At 40.4% G+C, this 25991-nt stretch overlaps 1 protein-coding gene across 1 annotated transcript in view; it reads left to right on the top strand.

Annotated features, from left to right (window-relative positions):
* The window catches only part of Cfap58 (cilia and flagella associated protein 58), a 106171-nt gene that overhangs the window by 78433 nt on the left and 1747 nt on the right, over window positions 1–25991 (top strand). The window contains exons 17-18 of the mRNA XM_069993861.1: window positions 18688–18807; window positions 21551–21684. Coding sequence (XP_069849962.1) covers window positions 18688–18807; window positions 21551–21684 — 254 coding nt within the window. The remainder of the gene's footprint in view (window positions 1–18687; window positions 18808–21550; window positions 21685–25991) is intronic.

Here is a 25991-nt window from a genome sequence, read left to right as displayed (position 1 = left end):
TTGGGATGAGGGTTATGATGGCTTCATAGAATGTGTTCGGTAGTGAGCTTTCTCTTTCAATTTCATTGAAGAGTTGGAGGAGTATTGGTGTGAGCTCTGCTTTGAAGGCCTTGTAAAATTCCGCTGTAAAACCATCTGGTCCTGGACTTTTCTTAGCTGGGAGGTCTCTTATTGCTGTTTCTATTTCAATGCTTGATATGGGCCTGTTAAGCTGGTTTAACTCATCTTGGTTTAGTTTTGGCATGTCAATATTTGCTAGGAAAAGGTCCATTTCTGTCAAGTTCTCAAACTTATTAGCATAAAGTTTTGAGAAGTATCCCCTAATAATGTTCTGAATCTTGGTTGTTTCCGTGGTGATGTTTCCATTCTCATCTCTGAGTTTATTAATTTGGGTGTGTTCTCTCCTTTTTCTGATAAGGTTTGCTAAGGGTCTGTCAATTTTGTTAAGTTTTTCGAAGAACCAACTCTTTGTTTTGTTGATTCTTTCTATAGTTTTTTTGGATTCTAATTCATTTAATTCTGATTTAATTTTGATTATTTCTTTCCGTCTACTGGATTGGGGTTTATCTTGCTGCTCTTTTTCAAGGAGGTTTAGATGTGTCATTAAATTGTTAGTTTCCGATCTCTCCAATTTGTTGATGTAGGAGCTCAGAGCTATAAACTTGCCTCTGAGTACTGCCTTTGCTGTGTCCCAGAGGAGCTGGTAATTTGTGTGTTCATTTTTGTTGAATAGCATGAACATTTGAATTTCCTTTCTAATCTCTTCCATGACCCACTCATGATTCAGCAGTGTGTTGTTCAGCCTCCATGTGATACCGGACTTTCTTTGGTGGCTTTTGGTGTTGAGATCTAATTTTATTCCCTTGTGGTCAGAGAGAATGCAAGGTATAACTTCAATGTTTCTGAATTTAGACAAGTTTGCTTTGTGGCCTAAAATGTGGTCTATTTTAGAAAACGTTCCATGTGCTGCTGAGAAGAACGTGTATTCTGTTGCTGCTGGGTGAAATGTTCGGTAAATGTCTGTTAAGTCTAGTTGATCTATGCAGCTGTTTAGATCTGCGGTTTCTCTGTTGAGTTTTTGCCGAGTTGATCTATCTAGTGGGGAGAGTGGTGTGTTAAAATCCCCAACAATTAATGTCTTTGGATCTATATGGGATTTGAGGGAAAGTAGTGTTTCTTTGATAAATTTGGGTGCTCCATTGTTTGGCGAGTAGATATTTAGAATTGTAATATCCTCCTGAAGGAGAGATCCTTTAATTAGTATGTAGCGACCTTCTTTATCTCTTCTCACGAATTTTAGTTTGAAGTCTATTTTATCTGATATTAGGATTGCAACTCCCGCCTGTTTATGAGGGCCGTTTGCTTGGTAGATTTTGTTCCAGCCTTTAACCTTGAAAATATGTTTGTTTTTACGGGCAAGATGTGACTCCTGCAGGCAGCAGATAGAGGGGTCTTGTTTTTTAATCCAACTAGACAGTCTATGTCGCTTAATTGGAGAGTTCAGTCCGTTAACGTTAAGAGATAGGACTGAGAGGTATTTGGGGGTTCCTGCCATGTTATCCACCTTCTTGGGGGCTGTGAAAACTGGGTTCTTCCTAAGGTTCTTGGATTCTCAGTTTGGGTGCAGTTTCTTGGCCTTTGTTGCGTTCTTGTTGGTTTTCTATGTGTAGGACATCTTTAAGAATCTTTTGCAGGGCTGGTTTGGTGGAGATGTATTGTTTCAATTTTTCTTTGCTATGGAAGGTTTTTATTTGGCCTTCAGTTATGAAGGAGAGTTTAGCTGGGTACAGTATTCTTGGTTGATAGTTGTTTGTTTTTAGGGCATGGCATACGTCATTCCAGGCTCTTCTTGCTTTGATTGTCTCTGGTGAGAAATCTGAGGTAATTCTAATTGGTTTCCCTTTATAGGTGATTAACCTTTTCTCCTTGACAGCTTTAAGGATCTTTTCCTTGGTCTGGGTTGATCCTGTGTGGATTATAATGTGACGGTGGGATGTCCTATTCTGGTCTGGTCTATTTGGGGTTCTAAAAGCTTCTTGTATCTGAATAGGCCTATCTTTTTGTATGTTTGGGAAGTTCTCTGCTAGGATCCTGTTAAACAAATTTCCTAGACCATTAACTTCTGTTTCTAGGTGCTCCTCTACACCCATTATCCTTAGATTGGGCCTTCTGATGGTGTCTTCCAGGTGTTGGATAGACCTATCATATTTCTTGGACTTGTCTTGGATGGTTGTATGTTCTTTCTCTATAATATCTAGGCTGTCTTCAATCCCTGAGATTCGATCTTCTGCATGGTCTAACCTGCTGTCAAGACTCTCTACTTTGTTTTTTATCTCTTTTCCTTCTAATTGGTCAGCTTTGATGGCTTCAAATTCTTTGTTGAAGCTCTGTTTTAGGTCTTGTATGATTTTCTTTACTTCCTTAATTTGGTGTTCAGTGTTTGTTCTCAAATCACTTAGTTGATTGGTTATGGTTTCTTTGGACTCCCATTCCTTCTGTTGGGTTCCATTCAGCATTCCCTTTGTGGTCTCCCTGACTTCCTTCAGCTCTTTGTTAATGGATTCCATGAATGTCTTTAGTGATCTTTGTGTATTCTCTACCTGGTCTCTTAATTCGTGAATTACTCTTTGATTAGTTTCCTCCCTTCTGTGGGATTCCTGCAGTTCTCTTTGAGTGTTCTCTGCCTGCTCACGCCATTCCTCCCTTTCTCTTTGAGTATTCTCAAGTTGTTCACGCAAATCCTGTATCAGTTTTTGAGAAGCTTCCTCACGCTTATGATGTTCCTGTATAAACTTCTGGGATGCCTCCTCTCTCTCCCTATCACGCTCATACAGAGTCCTTTGTACATTGTCAAACTTCTCATTTATCATGTTTGCTATTAGTGTTTGTAGAGCTATTTGGGAACTCTCCTCTGGATTATTCTTTATCTGTTCTAATCCCTGATTATCAAGGTTGGGAATTGAGATACCCGAATTTGCCATTTTTCTTGTGTTTTTCCGGCTTACTCGGCCCATTTGAGATAAAGATTGCACCAGTTTTGTGCTAGAACACTATCTTAAGGCAACCATCAACCAAAGTTTGCATTTGTACAGTCAATAGTCTACAGATACAATCTAGTTCAACAGATACATCTATTCAACATCAAACGACTATATGTTAAAGGACTTCGAACCGCAGAAAAGAATTTGGAAAACCAGAAATTATTAGGATTAGGGAGAGATGTGGGTAAAAAATAGGAATAGATTGGTGTGGGGAGGCACAGGGAGAGTTAACTATGTCCTAATCACAGTGCAGGAAATGAGTTGGGTAGGATGCAAGTAGAGAGAGAGAGAAAAAGAAGAGACGGAAAGGGGAATAAAGAGAGACCAGAAAAAGAATAGAAACGTAAAAATTAATGTTATTATAGAGGTTAAAAGACCGTCTATTTAGAGAGGAATGTGAATATGTTCAGAGAAGGGGAGGGACATAGAGGAGTTGTGAAAAGCTTTAAGGATGGGAACGGGAGAAGAAAAGATCAGAAGTTCAGTAGAGCTAGATAAAAAACAAAGAGATAATTAAGAAAGAAAGAAAAAGAGAAAGAAGACAAGAAAAGAAAGGAAAACTCTTATTCACATATTCCTAAAATAAAAATTATAAGATGAGAAAAAAAAAAGGTTACTGGAAAACAATTATTTTTTCAGAAGAGGCAAAAATTAAAGATTAATAAAAGTTTTAGAAGGGAAAAAAATTTATATATATATATATATATAAGGTAACAAAAAACAAAAATAAGCAAAAAAAAAGAAAAGAAGAAGAAGGAAAAAAAAAAAAAGAAAAAAAAAGTCTTTTGATTTTTTTTTTTGGGGGGGGGAGGAGTGGGAAGAATCCTGTATCTCCCTTTTGTCTGCAACCAGTCTCTTGTTGGAGTCTCTGGTCAGCTTGAGGTCCTGTGGCTTGATTGGTTTCTTAAGTCGGTTGGTTGGAAGAGGCAGAAAAATGCTCTGCTTTACCCAAGATTTTGAGATCCCCCTCCCAGGTTAGTTTTCTGGGAGGGTGGTCTGCTTTGAGAGTCACAAAAGAGGGGGATGTGGTGATGAGGCTAGGTTCTGGGTAGAGTTGAGGCCTTTCAATAAACAGTAGCTTTTCCCTGGGGCTATTTTGTGATAAAGCTCACAGCGCCCAGCCTGGAGCCATTCTCAGGGTTTCTGTTTTTCAATTGATTGTCGAGGCTGCTAGAGGGAGGGGCAGCCTCTGGCTCTGGTTACCCAGTGAAGCAAGGCACTCCTATGGCTGGCGCCTGAGCTGGGTGACTTTTCCCTGGATGGAGCTGACTCTGGCAGGTCACTTCGCCGTTAAGTTCTTGTGACCTGCTAAATGACTCATTTTATTCCAAGGCCTGAGCTGGAGCTAGCAGCTCCTCCGAACTTTGTCGGTATCCAAGATGGAGATCACCGGTGCTGGGGGGGGAGGGGTGGCCTTCCCTCCTCTGCTCCCTGAGGAGTGAGGATGTCGGGCTTGTACTCACGCCGAGTCTTGGATCCTGGGTCGTCTCTGGTCTGCAAACAGCAGGATGAAGATGTTCGCTCCTTGTCGGTTCTTGTTGGTGTTGAGTAGAATCCGCTCGTCCGCTGCGTCTGGCTCCTTAGTCCCCGACTCTCTGTGTCTCAGGTATGTCTCCGCGGCGGTGGTCGCCGCCGCCGCGGCCCCGCCGCCGGAGCGGCAGCTGCTGCGTTTCCTTGGCTTCCCCTCTCTTGTCTAACTCTCTGTCCTGTGATGACACACTTGGTGTGATTCTCTGGCTTAGGACTGTTCACTGGAACTCTAAAACTCCTTTCTATGCGAGAGCTTGTTCAGATTCCAGCTTCTCCTCCGCCATCTTCCCGGAACTCCAAATTTTAATATTTTTTATTGTAAAGATACTGTACAGAGGGGTTACAGCTACATGAGCAAGGTAATGAGCACATTTCCTATCCAGCATTGTTACCTCATCCTATGTTTTCCCCTACCATCCCTTTCCTCCCACCTCCACAACTATAACCTCCCCCCCCATTGTAAAGTTCATTTTTCAACATCATGTCTTGTACATCTCATTGTTACAATGGGTCAACCTATATCCCTATTTAAGCATTTTGTTTTTTCCCTTCCTTCTTCAAGCTAGAGAAGTGTGTATATAAGATGTAGGGCACCGATATCAAATGCAGTGAGAACAGAGGTTATACCGTGGAGGAGGAACATACAAAGAAAAAAAAATCACATGGTCAAAAGCTATGTATAAGATGATGTTAAGCGAAATGAACCCCAAAATGGGACACAAGTGGGTTTTTCTTTCTTGCTATTGTTTCTATTGCATTTATAATGTATCATGTGATTTTTAATTTTTTTTAGGTCTTGTTTTGTATTATTCTTTCATTCAACTTGCTGTAAGAAGCAGTGTGTGAGCTGGGTGTCAGTGGCTCATGCCTATCATCTTAGCTACTCAGGAGGCTGAGATCTGAGAGTTGTGGGTCAGAGCCAGATGGAGCAGAAAAATCTTTGAGACATGTCTCTGAGTAATCAGCAAAAATCTGGAAATGGCGGGGCTGGGAAGGTGGCTCAGTGGTAGAGCGCTTGCCTTGCATGCATGAGGTGCATCAGCACCACATAAGCAAAGAGAAAAAAGCTGGAAGTGGCGCTGTGGCTCAAATGGTGTAGAGTGCTAGCCTTGAGCTGAAGAGCTGAGGGCACTCAGGCCCAGAGTTCAGGCCCCATGACTGGACCCCTCCCCCCTCCAAAAAAATCTGGAAATGGAGGTATGGCTCAAGTGGTGTAGAATATCAGCCATGAGCAGGAAAAAGCTGAGTGAGTGTGTGGCCCTGAGTTAAATCTAATATGGGAGAAAAAAAGAGCAATATGGGTAGTAGTTGAGAGGAAGTAGAAAATATATGTCTACACATATTTTAAATCTTAGTCTGAAATGCTCTATTTTATATCAGTTAGCTATGCTATTTGGGAAAAACACCAGCCCTTCCTTGTTTGGACAATCAAAATAATAGCAATGAGCATCTCACAGGTTTCTGGCAATGAATGAGCTGGCATTCCCACAGGACAGGTTCTGTGAGCTGCTGATGCTGAATCTCTTCCTTTTTTTCTTCATCCAATTTTCTCAAATTGTGAGATTGTACAGGAAAGTGAAGGTTGTCATGACATAAAAAATGTTCACTAATGAGCTTGCTAGGATATTTCCTAGTCAGATATTCCTCCAGCATCCTGTGATAAGCACCCACGCATCCTGAGAACAGTGGGCTGGCTTTTCATAGGATTGTCCACTGCGATTACATCTCACAGTCCAATGAAAATACAGGGCAAAGCCATTGTAAGATAAAATCGTAAACTTCACAAAAGGTGTCAAATACCATGATGTTGAAATGAGAAAAGTTCTAGACAAAAGTGATCATACACTAGGATCTATTAGAGAAGAGAAAATTGAATGTATGAGTCTGGTACCTTTAAAGAGAGTATTTTAAGTACCCAAAGGTCAGGAGGAGATTTGCAAGAAAATTAATGAAGCCTTTGGATATTTCTGCTGAGAGAAATCTTTTAAAAACACTTGGTCGAAGTACTTAAATGAAATAGGAAAAGCATTAAACCTAAAAGAAATTATGGATAAATCTCACTACACTAAAATTAACAATGTATATTCCTAAAGAGAAGTCATAAAGAAAGTAAGGCATAAATTCATATATCCAGAACATAGAAGCAATTTCAAATCAAGAAGAAAAAGACTACTCAGGGGTAAGCCAGGAAAACAGTACATGTCAAGGAGCATTTCTCAGAAGAGGAAACATAAATGGTAAATTAGCCTGAAAAAAAATACCCAACCTTATTTTGTACACAGGGAAATGAAATTCATGAGTCCACTGAGATACCATCTCACCATTTCTAGAGGGTCAATGTGAAGATGTCACATGACCTATCTATTACTCTTGTTACAGATCATCACACATTTAAGCAGATGCAAACAACACGTTATGTCATAAACCCAGTCTGGTCTGGCTTAATTGAGTCCTTTGCTTAGGAAATAAGCCTGAAAATGCTAAGCAAGGGCCAGAATGTAGATTAATGGGATTTTATTTTATTCTTATTTTGTTGTTTTTTTTACAAAATACTTTGGAAAACCATTTTATCGTATCAAATTGAACATTTGTATGTTTTTAAGATGCAGAAGAGCTTTGGTCCTCATCTTTGCAAGATTTTTCGTTGTGATCTTGAGAACATGCCTAAGACTATGTCTAGCAACTTTGTTCATGAAAACAAAACCTTAAGGGACCTAAATTTCCACTGATAGGATAGTGGAGGAAGCTGTGGGATTCCCACACACGGAAATGGAAAATGAGCCACAAAATTCTGTAAGGTGGATGGGTCAGTAAATCTTAGAATCCCAATTTTGAGAAAAACAAGCAAGCCGAGGAAACCAGATACATTTGGGTATGTTTTCCTGAAGCTCAAAACAAAGCAAAACTAGGCAATAAATATATTAATAAAACTGTAAGAAAAGCTCAAGGGAATAATAATAACAGGACTGAATGGTGCTTACCTTGGATGATGGTGATAGGTAGGCATGGGTGGGTGAGGGGCAGGGAATGAAGGGATTCCATAAATTGTTTCACAGGGCCGATGCTGTTCTAGTTTATGGGTGATGGGTTCATCTTCCAACAAAGCTTTTATTTTGTTATTATTGTGTTTTATAACTATGTTTGCCACATGTTACTTTGTGTAATTGTTGCTTAATAAAATTTTAAGAGAACATTGAACTGCATAAGTCAGATAGATGGAAGAAATCAAATTATAATGTGATGTTATCAATTATGTCAGTAAACCCCCAACATTTTAATTGAGGTTAATGGTTATTGTACTACGATTAGTAATTATTACTGTCTAAATTACCTATGTGTTCCCCAAAACATAATACATTTTTGTGATTCAAATGTAAATTCTGTTAATTGTAAGACAAAAACCATTTAATGGGTATTATACAAACTTTTTTCAAGGAAAAGAAATCTCATCATAACTTTTTATTTTTTAAATTGGGACAGCACTGGCTTAGCATGCTCTAGGCCAGTGGTTCAATCCCCAACACTGACAAAGCAAAAAAATACCCCACAAACCCCTTTTTATTATTTATGAAAGTTGGTCACATTTTTTTTAAGGAAAAGTTTATAGTTTCAAAGAAAAATGGCAGTTGAGATGTATTCTTCCACTGTTTCATTTACATTAAGAAGTGACTTACTGATTTATTATTTTAAATAGCCTCAATGTTTTAAATGCTTATTCTCTGCTTATGCTGAACTCTGCAAGGTGACAATTGTCTTGTTTTTTTTTTATTGTGAAAATACTGTACAGAGGGGTTACAATTACATGGGTACAATTACATGAGTACATTTCTTATCAAGCATTGCAGCCTCCTCCTTTTTTCCCCTTCCCATCTCTTCCCATTCTCCCTCCACCCCTCCCACCCAATCTTCCTCCTCCACCCACCAATGTTGTAAAGTTCATTTTTGACATAATGACATGTACATCTCATTGTTGCAATGGGTCCACCTGTATCCCTATTTAAAAGATTTGTTTTTTCCCTTCCCCTCCACAAATTATACCAACATCAAATACAGTGAAAGCAGGGGTTATACTGTGGGGGAGGGACATACAAAGCAACAAAGAAATAATCTTATAAATGTGTTAGAAACAATCGCAAGAAAGAAAAAAAATTTGAATACATATCTTAGGGTTCATTTCCCTAACATCAACTTATCTGACCTTTTCTGCTTGACTCAGAAATATATTAGTTAGTGTAAATAAGGGAAACCATGGTACCTGTGTTTCTTTGGGCCTGGCTTACTTCACTTAATACAATTTTTTCCAAGTCTTTCCATTTCCTAACAAATGGGGCAATGTCATTCTTTCTGATGGAGGCATAGAATTCCATTGTGTATATATACCACATTTTCTTGATCCATTCATCTACTGAGGGGCATCTGGGTTGGTTCCATATCTTAGCTATGGTAAATAATACTGCAATAAACATAGTTGTGCTGGTAGCTTTAGTGTGGTCTTATTTGTGAACATTTGGGTAAATGCCCAAAAGTGGGATTGCTGGGTCATAGAGGAGCTCTATGTGGAGTCTTTTGTGGAACCTCCATACTACTTTCCAAAGTGGTTGAACAAGTTTACATTCCCACCAACAATGCAGTAGGGTTCCCTCTGTCCACATCTCCTCCAGCATCTGTTGTTATTAGAGTTCTTGATTCTAGCCATTCTAACTAGGGTGAGGTGGTATCCCAATGTTGTTTTGATTTCCATTTCTTTTAAGGCTAGGGAGGGTGAACATTTCTTCATGTGTCTATTGGCCATCCTTCTGTTTCTCTTTAAGTCTTTAGCCACTTATTTATTGGGCAGTTGTTTCTTTGAAGATTTGTTGTTGGGGGATTTAATTTTTTGAGTTCCAGGTATATTTTAGATATGAGACCCTTGTCCGTTGTATCGCTAGTGAAGAGCTTCTCCCAATCCGTGGCCTTTCTATTGATCTTGCTAGCTATGTCCTTTGCCATGCAGAAGCTCTGCAATTTCATGCAATCCCATTTGTCCAACCTTTCTTTGATTTGTTGTGTTTCTGGATCTCTATTAAGAAAATTTCGGCCTGAGCCAAGGAGACCTAGAGTTTCTCCTATTCCATCCTGTAATGTTTTCAGAGTGTCTGCTTTGACTCCGAAGTCTTTGATCCATTTGGAGTTGATTCTGGTGCAGGGTGATATATAAGGATCTAGCTTTAGTTTTCTAAGTAGTTAACTAATTTTGCCAGCACCGTTTACTGAAGAGGCTGTCTTTCTTCCATTCTAGATTTTTTAGCTCCTTTATCGAAGAGTAGATGGCTATAGGTCTGTAGGTTCATTTCTGGGTTTTCAATTCTATTCCATTGGTCCTGAGGTCTGTTCTTGTGCCAGTACCAAGCTGTTTTGATTACTATGGTTTTGTAGTAGAGTTTGAGATTTGGTATTGATATTCCTCCAGCAGTGTTCTTTCTGTTGAGGATCGTTTTTGCTATTCGGGGTCTTTTATTATTCCATATGCTTGGGACAGGAATCTCTTGTAACCTTTCTCTTTCTGATAATCAGATCCCCAGCTATAAATCTTTGACTACTTTTCCTTTTCCTATTATATTTTGATTCAGCTCCAAGGTGATTCAACTCCAAGGATTGGGATCCAGTGAACTCTTTTAAGTTCAACCATTAGAATCGGCAAGAATTAAAAAAAAGGCAGCATATTAGATATTGGCATATCAAAGTTTTATGGGAAATGATGAGCCATAATTTTCATCAATTTATGGACTATACTACTGACTATCACATTCCCTAAGACAAGATTCTCTTCTTTTTTCTCTTCCCTTCCCTTCCCTTCCCTTCCCTTTCCTTTCCTTTCCTTTTTGTGCCAGTACTCAGATTTGAAATTGGGGCCCCATGCTCTTGCTGAGTTTTTTCCAATCAAGGCTGTTATTCTACTGCTTGAGCCTCACCTCCACTTCTAGCTTTTTGCTGGTTAATCAGAGATAAGCGTCTCAGATTTGTCTGCCCTATCTGGCTTCAAACTGAGATCCTTACATCTCAGTTTCCTGAGTAGCTAGGATTAAAGGTGAGACCCATAGACACTCAGTCTCTTCAAAATAAGTTTTGGTTAGGGTATTCAGATAAACTTTAGAAACTTAGTTCTCATATAGACAATGGACACTATTTCAAAAAGATTGACTTCAAATGGCTTTATTTATTAAATCTGCCCTTTGATAGTGAGGACCTTTTCTGATCCATAAATGCAAATATCACTATCCGTACTTGGGAAGATCCACCTGAAATATTTCCTGTTCTGTGGTCCACCACCAGGATAGCATCTCTGTTCTTGAACTTGCTTCACTTTTTGGGACCTGACATAGCTAAATCTTTACACTGGGTTAGTTGTTTTTCCTTAACTCAACAATAAGCTCCTGTAAGTTTCAGGCTTGTCTTTGGGTGAACCTTGCACAGATAAGCACTTATTTGATTTTAATTTTTCTAGATCTGTTTCATGAACAATTTTAAGAACAGTCAACACTCTTGCTTTAATACGAGCAATTCTATAAACTCAATTGCTAGGTGTGCAGCAGAAAGAGGAAATGGAAACAGCTTCAGTGACAAATGAAGGCTGGCTTAGGGGATTATGTACTTTGTGCAGAATTTTCACAAACATCTGTTTGCATTTTGGAAGTGAAATCCCTTGCAAAAAGATCTTCCAAGAAAAATAAGGTTGCCTAAATCAGAAGGTGCCAGGAGCATTTTTCTTATTGTTACAGAAATGGGGAAGGTTATCACATGCAAATTTCTCAACTGCCTCATGAAACACTTCACCATGTATGCAGGAAGAAGCTAAGAACCTTGTGTAACCAACTAGTTTCCTGCATAGAAAGAACTCTGCTGTGTAATTCTATCTCATCACCAATTCCAGACTCTTCCACTCTCTCCAGGGAACTTTTTTACTTCATGACATCATAAACAAGATGGGCCTAGAGTTCCGTTCAGCTGACATTTTCGTTATAAAGCCAATAAACAAGCAAGTCCCGAGATACCAGCCATTATTTTTTTTTTTCTGCTTGTAAAGCTAGGTAGAAATGTAGTGTGTTTACAGAGTTCCTAATTTACTCTCCTAGTGAAATCAGGCATTTCCAGATAGATTAGGCTATGTTCTAGGGTTGCCTTTATGGGGCTGGGATGATGGGAACAGGAAAATAATCTTGCTTAACAATTTAAATTGGGGCTAGGAAAGTGGTTCAGTGGTAGAGTGCTTGCCTTGCATGCATGAGGCCCTGGGTTCGTTTCCTCAGCACCACATAAGCAGAAAAAGTCGGAAGTGGTACTGTGGCTCAAGTAGTAGAGTGCTAGTTTTGAGCTGAAAGACCTGAGGGACAGTGCCCAGGCCCAGAGTTCAGGCTCCACAACTGACAAAAAAAAATTAAAACTAATTTTAGTATTTTGTAAAGAATGATGGATTGGGGAGGAGTAGGAGAGAAAAAGAACTAAAATCAAACAAAGAGGCAAAAATATACTGTATTTAAAAAAATCTAGAAAAGAGTTATTGATGCAAGGAGGATTTCTGTGTTTAAGGAAGTTATGTAAAAAGCTACTTTGTTATGTAGTTGAGGAATGTAGATAGTGTTATGCTAGCATTTTCATATTTACTAATATGTGCATGTGCATACAAGTAGTGTTCTCACCGTCAGTTAATTTGAATACATTTGTGAATCTTATTAATTAAAAAAAGTAGTAGAACTTGAACTACAGTAAAACTCTAAAAACATTTAGCTAAGAGATTAAGTTTGTCCATCGAGTGATTTCCTGAGTTACACATAGTATACATAATACAAAAATTTAGTTGAAAATGATGAGAGCCATAATAGCACCATCTCACTGGGGTGAATTATATAAGCTCTACTCCCTGGAAGATGTTACCTAGTAAAATTTCTCAGTGCTTCATTGATGTATAATAGAAAGGGCATAGTTTGCCATCAGTGTAACTACAGTTAACAAAATAAGCGAATGGCTCCTGCTTATCAGCCTACTACTCAAGAGGCTGAGATCTGAAGATCACGGTTTGAAGCCAACCAAGGCAGACAAATCTCCAATTAACCAGCAAAAAGCCAGAAGTGAAAGTGTGGCTCTAGTGGTAGAGCACCAGCCTTGCGCAAGAAAGCCAAGCAAGAGCACAAGGGCCTGAATTCACTCCTGAATAATAAGCTCTCTCGCACTCTCTTTCCCTCTATTCCCCCACCCCCACTTGCACAATTATAGAGCACCTAGAATGAGCAGAGCATGACAGTAAGAAGTATTTGCAGAGATCCATCATGGCTCTGACATTAAAGGCCCTTAATTCAATTGGAAATAAAGGATAAATTGATAAAGATTAAACACTCTAGGTGGGACCATGAATGACCTCTGTCGACATTCTGAAAAAGAGCCCTCCTGGATATTCTGTGAAGTCATTTTTAAAAAACAATTTTTTTGGGTCCTGTTGTTGGGCCTGAACTCTGGGCCTGGGTGCTGTCCCTCAGCTCTTCAGCTCAAGGCTAGTGCTCTACCACTTGAGCCACAGTGCCACTTCTGGCTTTTTTCTTTTTGCTTATGTGGTGCTGAGGAATTGAACCCAGGGCCTCATGCATGCAAGGCAAGTGCTCTACCACTGAGCCACCTTCCCAGCCACCTGTGAAGTCATTTTTTTTTCTTCTCAGAAGTAGTAGTCTATTTTTCCCTCTTGCCTTCCTTTGGAGGCTAGATTCCTTATGTAGCTTTGGTTGGCTTCAAACTTGTGATTTGCTTGTCTCAACTTCCTGAGCAATGTGATACATACACTTTCACATCCAGTGGTAGGTTTTTATTTTTTAATCGACTATGTCTTGGATCCATTGGTTGAGGCTGTAATAATGATGAGCAGGAGAGCATGTCTGTCTTTGAAGCACCTGGTACCCAAGAACCTGGGTGGGTGGCTTTTCCCTCTAGTGATGAGTGTGTCTTCAGTCACAGGAAAGCTGTCTATTTTCCATGAGTCAGCTGGTTCAAGGGGTGGGGTGGGGTGAGACAATTATCCCCAACTCTCACCCAAGCAAATTGATGCTTCCAGGGTGAGCAGAATCAATGCACTGGCACTTGCCAAACACAGAGTCAGATGGAAATAGAATAAATTAGTTCCTCTCAGTCAGTTTCTGCTTGGTGTAGGCGAGCTAAGGCAGAGGGGTTGTGGAGGTGCATGCTGAATGTGAACTATCTTCTGTTTTCAGCCAAAGTTGCAAAGCAAAAGACAGAGAGCATAAACAGACAGTGATTATACAACTGTAGCTTGGGAGGGAAAGGAGTTCTGTGAACAGTTCAATTTTCTTTCTCTTAACTGTACCCAGAATAGTGCAGCATCTTATTTGCATAGACCATTCCCAGTGCAGACTTTTAATTTATTGTTAGGTAAAATACAAATAGCTGAAATCTCACTGATTCTCTAGCTGGAATTTCCAATGGGGGTTACAGACTGTTACAGAAATGACAGCATTATTTGAAGCTAATACTATAATTAATGTCTTAACACTATTCTCAACTTATATTGACAATCAGATATGCTGTCACCCAATATAATTTAGCAACAATTCTTGCAGCCAAAGACTCTATAGTCATGTCTGACTATGGGATGAATGGATGTCTAGAAAGAAAGTTCAATTTCAAGGATGGATAGACTATGGTGAGTGCTTTCAAGTCATGCCTACCCAGCCTGGCAAATGCCTATAATCCTAGCTACTCAGGAGGCTGAAATCTGAGGATTGTGGTTTGAAGTCAGCCTGGGCAGGAAGGTCCATGAATCTCTTATCTCTAACTGTCAAAAACCTAGAAGTGGAGGTGTGGCTTAAGTGGTAGAGCACCAGTCTTGAGCAAAAAAAGCTAAAGGATATTACCCAGGTCTTGAGTTCAAACTCCAGCAGTGCCACACATGTGCCATGCACATACACGCACACACACATGCACACACACACACACACACACACATACACACACACACACACACACACACACACACACAGGCTTGCCCATCCAAAGAGAAAACTAGATTCTCAGTGTCAATAGTCTAGCTTTATTCAAGTGTAGCAATAAGTAAAATAATTCAAAAAATGAAGCCTACCACTAATTGATATTGATGTGCACTATAAACAAACTCTTGAGTAAAGAAATACCAACCTGAAGTTTTTCACTGGTGATGAAATAAAACTATTCTGTGATTTTCTTATGATCTTTTATTGACATATGGTGCTGCTAACCAAGTGACAAATTAATTGACTGAGTTTAAAGAGAAATGGATGTGGTTTAATGAAGAGGGACAGGATATGTATTGTGAGGCAGCTGGCTCTGCCTCTGCTCTCTTATGGAGACAATATACATTGGACAGCTAATGAGTCTCTGTTGCATAAGATAGATTCTCTTTATAATAGAACTGCATGCTTTGTCTCTAAATGGGGTTATTATACACCCCATTGCACAATGTTTGAAGAGCTTGGTTGGCCCTTGTAGAGGGTTAGAGAGGAATAAATTGGAAGACAATCGTACTTAAGACCTTCAATCCATCAAACGCCTCATATTTATCTAAATTACTAGCAGACATCCCTAAATACAAATTTGTGTGATATACATGGCTAGAATGTTAATTCTCACCAGCCTTCACTTTGGGTTTTTATCAGATTTTTTCCATTGTGCATGTACACCAAAATTCACTCACACCAGCTCCTGGCAAAACATTCCAACTACTGCCCACCATTGCTGCCACTGTTCATGAAGTTTCACGCACACACAGACATCACTTGTGCTGAGGAACTGAGCTCTCTCTGAGTTCTTTGACTTTGAGTCCTCAGGCTGTTTTAATGGTAATTCATTCAGTTTCTTTACTTCTTCCACCTTTGTGGGTACTCTCTGTTCAGTTGCTCAGCTATTCTTTAGATTAAATTCACTACAATTCACTTTACAGTCTGAAAAAAAGAGAGAGAAAGTGATGGAGTAAGACAGGTTGAACAATAATAACATTCCCTTAGTATCCAAAGACTGTATGTTCTGGTAGAGGACCTGGGCAGGGCTCTTTCTGATGATGTAGGTGAGGAAGACAGGGTGGAGTCATCTGTACTTCATATACCCTCTACCCTGGCCTTGAACTTGATTTCACCTGTTGGCTCTCTTCATCTATTGACATTGTCATGTAGTCTTCAGGAATTTTGTGGGATTCTGTTTTTTAGTACTGGCAATTGAACTCATGTCTTGCATGGGATAGTCAAGCTTCTATTACTTGAACCAAACCCTAGCCCTTTCAATTTTAGCTTGATTCTTAGAGAGGATCTAAGCTCTTACCTTAGCCATCCTCTAACAGCAATCCTCTTACCCCCACCTCTTGAGCAGCTAGTATTACAGTGTGCACCACCAAGCCCAGCTTTGTAGCCCATTTTGATCCAGACTTTTTTCAGGTACTACCATGTCTTTAAAGCCCCACTGGAAGTACTGCATGGACAAAAAGGAATTTTAAATGTATCATAATTCAGTTTTTCCCTTACCAAAGGACTTTGGGAAGACCATTAATCCCTACTGACCTTGAGATTCTCAAGTATGAAGTGCAGTAACAATATTTACTTCCTCTAAAATTTCTTCTTCCTGTTTTCGTGCTGCCTACCTGTCCCACGTGACTGAAAAGAATTACACTTGTGAAACTCCTGGTTCTCACAGTAAGATGGTCTTTTCACTTGAAGACATTATTATATCCCAAACTAGATTGCTTCCCCTTCATCATTGTGGGATTCTTTACTTTTCAAGTTCCCTGTTCCCTGGAATAAAGAAAGGTGAGCTGAAAGAAATGGACAAAACAGTTATGTGGACTTCTCCACATACGTATTACCCTCTCCAAATTGAATCTTGAGGCCTTGTCAGAAGTGTTATTTTTTTTTTTCAACAGAGCAGGCGTTAAGTGGCTATAGAAAATAAACTTACCTCCTGATATCTTTTTCATTGCTTGCTACATCCATTTACTGTGAAGGTTATATTGTAAGGTGTGACAGAAGGGGTTGGATGACAAAGGAAAATCACCACTTTGTAATTCTATTGTGCAAGTTTTCTTTAGCACAGATTTTTGGTGTCATTTCTAGAATTATTTCTTTAATGACAGTACATGTGTGTGTGTGTGTGTGTGTGTGTGTGTGTGTGTGTGTGTGTGTGTTCAAAAGCTTCTCACTAATTTTTATGTGGCAAATGCTCTCCTGTAGGTAAAGCTCTGCTTTTGTAATAAAGTTTCTATATTTTTCCCAGAGGAAAAACAAAACTAAAACAAATGGTAACAATGCCTAGTTAATGAATTTTACCTACTTTTTCCCCAAGGTTTTTATATGCTCTAGCAAAAAAAAAAAGATAATTTGATGACAACGTCAAGATTAGGTAGCTCTAGGTAGAAATTAGTTTTGGTTTGACTAGATATTTTATTTAATGAGAGGGTTTGTACTTCTCATGGCTTTTCTTTTAACATAATTACCTTAAGGAAATAAGTATGTACAGATACTAATGAGCAGACATTCTCATCATTATCAATGTTTGTTCAAATTATTGTACTTTAGAGATATGGCAATCTCAAATCGAGGTAATTTAGAAGTAAATCTTTGCTTGTGTGCAATATCTTTAGGATCCAAAACCATCTTGCCAGTACTGGAAGTCAGGATGTGTGTGACGTTTAAGTTGTGGAAATTTGCTTTGCTATAGATTCTAGGAAATCCTTTCCTTTTGCCTGACAGTGCTGCCTCGTCTTGTTTTTCTGAGTTCTCACCCACCCATCCCCACGCCTCAACATATTTTCAGTTCTTTTTTCTTCCGATGCTTTTCATATTTCTTGAAAGACTCGCCTTCTTCACTTGCTTCTGATGGATGTTTTAACCCATGTTACTGCAGCCTGAGTTGACATCTGCGATATCCCAGTGAGGCACCCAAGGCTGCTTGCAGCCCTCCTTCTCTCTTCTTCATGTCATCTGATGTCCCTGGACCCCAACCATCCCCGCTCTGCCTCTGCCCCACTTTGGCCTCTTCCTTTTCTTTGGGAGAAGTTTGATTGTCTCCATAATTTTCTTTTTCTGCTCTCCTTTCCTTCCACATCCTTCCATATTCTTGTTCTCCCAAAGACCTGGCTTTTCTGATCTGACTTGCTCTTTGCTTCTCAATGCCTTTTGCTCCATTTGCTGCCCTAGATTCTTTCCCAGGTATCCCACAGGGTCCAGTCTCAGTGCTCCCTCTATGATTGACAGCAACATCCCAAGCCCCTTGACTCTAACCTCTACATTACCTCCTCTTCTTATGCCATCCCTGTCTGTCACCACCAGCTTCCCTCTTACCACTGGAGACTTGGGAGTCCTTGTGGCTCCTTCCCTTTCTCTTTCCATTGTCTGATCACTCTCCAGATTCCTTGGATTTGACTTTCCCGATGTCTCCACATCCACACAGCTCCCACCCTGAGGCCTGAGGTCCAGCTTCCTGCATCACCTGCTTTCACTGGGTCCCTGGGCAGAATCTTAATTCTGCACTGTCCTTGATGCTGTTGGATGTGTTTTCTGAAGACAAGCAGGCATGTCTTATCACTGCCAACTGCCACATAGGTCATGTTCCCAGCACAATCTAGGCCTACCCTATGAGCTGGGTTTTCTCTCTCCCTCTTCATTCTCTCCTCATGACCTGGGCTCTGCTGAGCTGGATTTATCAGATACCCCTGTGCCATCACAGAACTTGAACCTAAAATTCTCTTCTTTTCTCTCTTTGGTTGAGGACGAATCCTACTTACTTTTGGAGGGATAATTCAAATACCATTTTCAGAAAACCCCTCTTAGATCTTCCTGTCAGTCACTTCCGCTTTCACCAGTTGAGGTCATCCAGTGCAACCTTATGACTGTATGTGATCTTATGTCCCCTCATTTGTCTCGTTACTGAGTCCAAGTACTAGCATTAGTAAGGGATGGTGTGATGTGTGCAAATTGAACCAGCAAGCAAATGCAGTCAGTGTACTGCTACAAAGTCTCCTTGGATGCTCTCAAGCCATTGTGGCCATGTAGTAAAAGGTACTTTGCTTGCTGAGGCAGAGCTGTTGATTTCTGTTCTGGTTTATGCTCTCCACCAGGAAAAGGAGAAACTGTATGTGGAACTGAAACACATCTTGGCCCGGCAGCCTGGCCCCGAGGCTGCAGAGCAGCTCCAGATCTACCGGTATACACTGCAGGAGAAGACCAAACAACTTAAAGTAAGTGGCAGGCTCTGCTCCTGACTGGTTGAATCCCTGGGGCCTGTCCATGCCCGGACACACAGTTAACTGGTTTCTCAGATGCTACCCTTCATGAGCCAGTTTAGCTAGAGCTCATTAGCCACCTTGGTTTCCAGAAAGAGGGGGCAGTGAGCACAAGAGGAAGGAGTTGGGGGGAAGGATGAAGGCAAGGAAATTGGAAACTTGGAGAAAGGGTTGGTGTGGATAATCACAAGATGAGAGAAGACTTGGATTGTGGAAAGGAGTAGCAGAAACGTTGGACATGATTATGAAGCAGTCCCATGTCAAAACAGGTTTCTGCTATTCCTGAAATAAATGGGTCCAGGGCCTAGATCAAAGCAAAAGATTAGTCCTCAGGGCCTGATTCCAAGACCACGTGTGTCAGATAACAAGCCATGAAAGGAAATAAAATCATGCGAGAATTATTGTTTTTAACACAACACCCTTCTAAGTCACTCATGAGCCTCAGCTGTAGAGATGGGGATTTTACTATTCTATGTGCTTTCTGTACATTTTCCCCCAAATGATGTGTCTTTACGTGATATTTTTCAGCTTTACCTCCCACGCAAGTATCTTCTATTCTTGGCACATGAGGGAAGTTTCATACATACAAATCCATGGGCTGTATTATTACCAAGTAAAGGTAATAGTTATTGCTCTCTGCCTAGGGGAAAATAGATGCCAATCTACTACTATAGCATTAACTCTTGGAAAGACAGGATATTGTCAGATGTTTTACACAAAAAGACCAATAATATGGACGTCTAGTAGAACATTAATTTTCAAAATTATTCTGATTGCTCATTTCACATGAGTATTCAGACACATAAGTTGAATTTTGCATGAGACATATACTTGTAATTTATTTTAGTTCCTTGGAATAATTAATTATTTCAAATGAAGTATTTCCCCTAGTATTTTTTTCAGAGTGTGCACAAGTTTTTATCTTATCTATATGTTGGTCTGAATTGGCCATAAATGGTTCACACAGGGGCCCTTTGTTACCTTAATCCTTTACCTAGGGGAAATCTGTTTTTTGTTTTTTTTTGGCTAAGAATGCATTGTAACAAATACTTCTTGCAGAAGAGACTTAGAAGCAGGTGGTACTGAGCTAGACTAACAGGTCAGTGTCATTATCTGGCCTCTCAGGAAATTCTCTATTCATTATTTAGAAACAAAGTTGCTGTTCCTAAGAATTTAACTATTGAGATGGATTTTTTTCCTCCAGCATGAAAATCCCATTCCTTAGATAAAATAGCACAGTCAGAATCATTTTCAAGTAATTAAGAGAAAAGGTTTCTGAAGCAGATGAGCACTCCAAAAGAGTGTAGATCAAGAGCTGGGGTTGTGACTCATTGGTAACATACGTGGCTGGCAGGTGGAAGGACTTGGGTTTGGTTCTCAGCACAGTAAGGAAATCTATCCAAACAATGATCATCTTTATAAAAAGCTGGCCTTGGTGGGTAAATATCTGAAATCCTAGCATTTGGAAGATTGAGGCAAGAGGATTGGGAGTTTGAGGGGGGCCTGAAGTGCATAGAGACCCATTTCCAAAAACAAAGCAGAAAATGGTGATTAAAAAAATCCATACCTTCAAAATATTGAGCAAGAGTTAAAATTAATCTTGCATATCCCTTAGAACAACAATGGGGCTTTTTCTCACCTTGGTTTTTGGCAGGGCACACATCCTTGCTTGGGCATACTTTATGCTTTCTATCTTAAAAATTTTTATTTTTATTGTAAAGGTGATGTACAGCGGGATTACAGTTACATAGGTCAGGTTATGAATCCATTTCTATACTTTATGTCTTGTCTGGATGAGTAAATCCTTACTCTGTCCAATCAGAGACCATTAATTGAACATGGCCATGGGAGGAGATGGGTGACCTAGCTTCTAATCACAGCCTCTGGGTTGCATTACACTGTCCTATGCACCTGTCACAGCTCCCTACTTCTTCCCAGTAAGTGTCCCAGTGCTGGGATAAAGAGGTGAGAATCATTTAGTAGAACAACCACCTTGGCAAACATAAATTGGATGTTCTGTTTAGTGCTGGTGGCAAGAATTATTTCAGAATAATTCTTTTTTTTTGTGGGCCTGGGTACTGTCCCTCAGCTCTTCAGCTCAAGGCGAGCACTCTACAACTTGAGCCACAATGCCACTTCTGGTTTTATGGTGGTTTATTGGAGATAAGAGTCTCACAAACTTTCCTGCCCAGGCTGGCTTTGAGATCCTCAGATCTCAGCCTCCTGAGTAGCTAGGATTACAGGGGTGAGCCACCAGCGCCTGGCTCAGAATAATTCTTATTGCAATCCTCATCTAAATCATACTCCCTAGTGTGATTTTTCTTGAATATTTTTATAAAGGCTTTGACAACAATTTTAGACTGCATGTTTGGGAGTTTGTATGTCTCTGCACACAATATTCCTTGAAACACATTATATCATTCAGCTGAGCCTATTTGAATGTTACCTGATAGCTCTTTTAGCAGGAGTGAATGTTTCATTCACTTGATGAGCCTTCAGTCCTCAGCCACAATTTTGACCCAGTTACAGAACAGACCTTGAGAGGGTAGAAACTCAAAGATTAGTTGTTAAGCCTAGGCATTGTTTTGTACTTCTATCCCCACTGGAGGTAAACTATAGCAGTATAAGAAGATGTCTCAGGAAAGGATATTGTTGTGCTGCCTATCCTTTGCTAATGCTGCTTTATTTGCCACATTAGGTTTTGTCTTCAGAATTGAATATGTACGAATCACAGAGCCAAGAATATAAATACGAGATTGAGAAACTTGGCAATGAATTGGCAAATCTGAAGAAGAAATACCTGGCTCAGAAACGTAAAGAAATGCTTCAGAAGTAAGAATTGGTCAAACATTCCCATGTATGCCTACTCTATGGTCATAAAATACTTGGCGAACAGTCACTGAATCAAGAACTTCAGAGAGGGGGTAAACTAAGTCACAGGGTGAACAATCAATCAGAGGTTCATAAGGAGTGAGGTGGGTCTCCTCTAGCACTGAACTCCTTCTTAGATCCCTCACAGAAGTATCTACTCACTGATGGGTCAAACATGGAACAGAAGGAGTAATATATAATGTGTTAATATATGTGTCTTCCCATCCAGACACTTCTTATAGTGTAGAGATAACCATACCCTGTTTGCAAATGAGATTCAAAAATCCACTTTGCACAGGTGGAAAAACATATTCACAAAGCTGCGTGCACTTCTGCTAAGCAGGACTTGGTGAAGCCTGTCTCTCAAGTACTGTAGCCAGATCCCTATAATCAGGAGCACATGTCAGAGAAACTATCTTGAACCAGCTAGTAAGCTACACTGTGTCTGCCCAGTGTCTGAGGTGGAGTGTCAAATGGCACTTCTCTTTGTCTAGGAGGTGGAAATGCAAACTCAAGGTTGTCAATTAGAGATTCAGGTGGACACCTGCTGCTCCCATTATTTTGTGATGAATGTCAGCTGGGTCCCAGAAGAGAGGTGGGGTGGGCTCAAAGGAATCAGTCCATTTGAAACTTGGTTAGAGTCTGGGTCATTGGTAATATCATTCAGATAGTTCTGTGGTGACTTCCCATTACAAGTTGAAAGTCACATTTGGTATTTCATCTACAAGGAGATTTTGGGGATAAGCTGAAATATGGTTTGAGTGTATCTGCCTATAATCCGTGAGCAGCAAACAGTATATAAAGTAACTGGATGCAAATTCATTCGCCAGTAAAAATCTGCCCTTCTTGTAAATCAGAAGTAGTCCCCTGGTCCACATTTACATGTCGGCTTCTTGGTGGAGTAAAATACTGCTATCATTTAGATAAGTCTGTCTTAAAGTGTGGATCTAGCAACTATCCGATTCAGAATCTCTCGTGAGATTTATTAGGCATGCGGGACATGGGATCCAGCTATTTGGGTTCAGCAGGTGCTGGCTGGGCCTTAGAAGTCTGTAACTTCACAAGCCGCTCACTGATTCTCAGGCACATTGAACTTCAAGAACCACTGAGATTAAAGACATAAAGTAAATGAAGAGTGGAGTGGAAACACTATGGCTCCTTTCCTTTTCCCTTCCCTTCCTTCCTTCCCCTTCTCTCCCTCCTCCTTTCAAGGTTGTGCTTATAAAATGTTGATGTGGCAGCCGGGCGCTGGTGGCTCATGCCTGTAATCCTAGTTATTCAGGAGGCTGAGATCTGAGGATCGCGGTTCAAAGCCAGCCCGAGCAGAATAGACTGTGAGACTCCTATCTCTAATAAACCACCAGAAAACTGGAAGTGGCGCTGTAGCTCAAATGGTAGAGCGCTCGCCTTGAGCTGAAGAGCTGAGGGACAGAGCCCAGGCCCAGAGTTCAAGCCCCACGACCAACAAAAAAAAAAAAAAAAAAAAAATGTTGATGTGGCTAGGTCCCGCCTGAGGGAGAGTTCTAGCTAGCTTAATGGAACTTCTTAGTAAGACTTGCAAGCTTTCTTTCTTTCTTTTTTTTTATTGTGAAAATACTGTACAGAGGGTTACAATTACATGTGCAAGATAGTGAGTACATTTCTTATCAAGCATTGCAGCCTCCTCCTTTGTTTACCCTTCCCATCCCTTCCCAGCCTCCCCCCATCCCCTCACCCAATCCTCCCCCCCCCCACCAAAGTTGTAAAGTTCATTTTCAACATGACAAGTTGTACTTCTCATTGTTGCAATGGGTCCACCTGTATCCTTATTTAAACTTGCAAGCTTTCTTAGAACACCCCCCCCATCACTAAAGATCCTTGAACTGCAGTTCCCTCTCCCATCTAGCCACACACACACACACACACACACACACACACACACACACACACACACACACACACACACACACACACACACACACTTTTGTTTTTGTTGGTTGTGGGGCTTGAACACAGGGCCTGGGTGTTAGTCCTGAGCTCTTTTGCTCAAGGCTAGTGCTCGACCACTTTGAGCCACAGTGCCACTTCCGTTTTTTGAGTGGTTAATTGGCAGGAGTCTCATGCGTACTTTTTTGCCTGGGCTGGCTTCAGACTGCAATCAAATTTCAGCCTCCTGAGCTGTAAGGATGATAGGTATGAGCCGCCAGTGCCTGGCTATGCACCTATATTTTAAAAAATAAAAACAGTTTAGGGTGGTTTTAAATTTGTATCCAATATGTTTTAATGTACAGATGACATGCATACTCTTGTCATTTTGTAACTAATAACAGAGCATAATTTAAGATCAAGTCACACGTAGAATCCCTGAAAACTTCTGTCTTACACCAATGGATCATCTCATTCATCTTCCAGGGTTCCTTATTTGGAGACAAAAGCCAACTTGGCTGCATAGTCAATTATCCTTCCGTCACTGCTCACTTCCCTGCTTTTGTCCTGGGATTTGGCTTAGTCTTCTTTGGTCTTACTGACCACCCTGTACTTTTCTGGGCACAGAAGGACAAGCCTCTTTTCTGGCGCAGCCCTTCTCAGTGGTCCATAAGGAGAATCCTGCGGTCTCAGTCTTATACCACTTGTGGTTATGTAAGTTTAAACAATTAAATTAAATGGAACCAGGCGCTAATGGCCAATGCCTATAATCCTAGTTACTAGGAGGCTAAAATCTGAGGATCATGATTTGAATCCCACCAGGGCAGGAAAGTTTGTAAGATTCTTTTTTTTTTAATCAGAGAAATCTCCATGATTTAATCTATATGAACAAAACAGTTACAACTTAACTGAAAAAAAATCTTACTATGCTCTTCTTTCTGTTTATAAAACTTAAGCCTTCAAACAGTAGATGTCATTAATAAAAGATAAATGAAAATAGTTTACATGTCTTGTTAGTTTGTCATTTAAGACATGTTTAGCCATGGATCTGATTCTTGTGGCCTGAATCCTGGCCATGTTAGACTCATTCTGCCTCAGACACAGCACACTGAGTCAGCCTTGTGGTCTAAAACGAGGAGCTGGTATCCACAAAGTGGGGCTCTCCCATGGACCAGTTAATGAAGTTGTGTCATTAGAATCTGTGAACCAAGCCAGTCCCAAACTGAAAGCTTTTTAGAGAACAGATTCCTAGTCCTACCAAGCATACATCTTTTGAACAGGGTCCATGATCTGCAGTTGTCAAAAAAAATTTTGTAAGATTCTTCAACTAGTCACCAAAAAAACTGGAAGTGAAGCTGTGGTTCAAGTGTTAGAGTGTGTCAGACACGGGAAAAAAAGTGAAGGGACAGCGCCTAGGCCCCGAGTTGAAACCCCAGAATTGGCACATTAAAAAAAATGAAATGACAACTCTCTTTTTCTTTTTCTTTTCTTTTCTTCTCTCTCTCTCTTTTTTTTAAATGAACTCAAGGGCTGGTCACTGTTCCTAAGCTTCTCTGTGCTCAAGCCTAACACTCTAGCCTTTAAGCCATAATACCACTTCTGGCTCTTTCTGTTTATGTGGTACAGAGGAATCAAACCCAGGGCCTCATGCAAGCAAGGCAAGCACTCTACCACTGAGCCACCTTCCCAGCCCAATTCTCTTTTTTCATTCATATTGTTGGCATTTCAACTGCTCCAGGGCCACATGTTTTTGCTGGCTCCCCATGGGACATTTCCATTATTGCTGGGAGATTTGTATGAGGGTGCTGCTCATGAGCTTCTCCCTTTACCTGTCCTCTTCTGGTCCTTAAATGCGCATCACTTGTAACTTCGATGGCCTGGCAGGGTTTCACAGATGGGCACATCTACTTGGGGATCCATAAACCAGTAGACAGAGAGGTGAGTTCTTAGGAGCACAGCAAAAGAGATTAAGGTACAGAAGAAAAAAATATGCAGAGGCAAGAACAAAAGTGCTGAGATGGTTTAGACTGGAAAGAAGAAGGCTGCAGGGAGTCATTATAATGGCCTATAAATACATTAAAAAGATAATGTAAAGCAGACAGTATTCCCATTAGTCAGCTTTAGACCAAGCCAGAAGCATTAAGCTGAAGTTCCTTCAGAAAGGAGAATTTAGGTTATTTAAGGCAAGAGAGGGGAGGGGAAAGGGATAGAAGGCTGCCAGCATCTAAGACCAATCAGGAGCCAGACAAGTTGCCAAAGAACATAAAGGAGTCCTCTTTTCTGGAACCACTCAAAGCTGAGGTTTTTGTCTTATTTGTGGGGGATGGAGTTTCACAGTTATCAAGTAAGTCTGTTTAGAAGAC

Source organism: Dipodomys merriami, unplaced genomic scaffold (genome assembly GCF_024711535.1).
Source record: "Dipodomys merriami isolate MVZ:Mamm:240054 unplaced genomic scaffold, mDipMer1.0.p SCAF_102, whole genome shotgun sequence".
Lineage (NCBI taxonomy): Eukaryota > Metazoa > Chordata > Mammalia > Rodentia > Heteromyidae > Dipodomys > Dipodomys merriami.
Note: the sequence above shows the minus strand (reverse complement) of the source record. Positions and strands in the feature narration are given on the sequence as shown.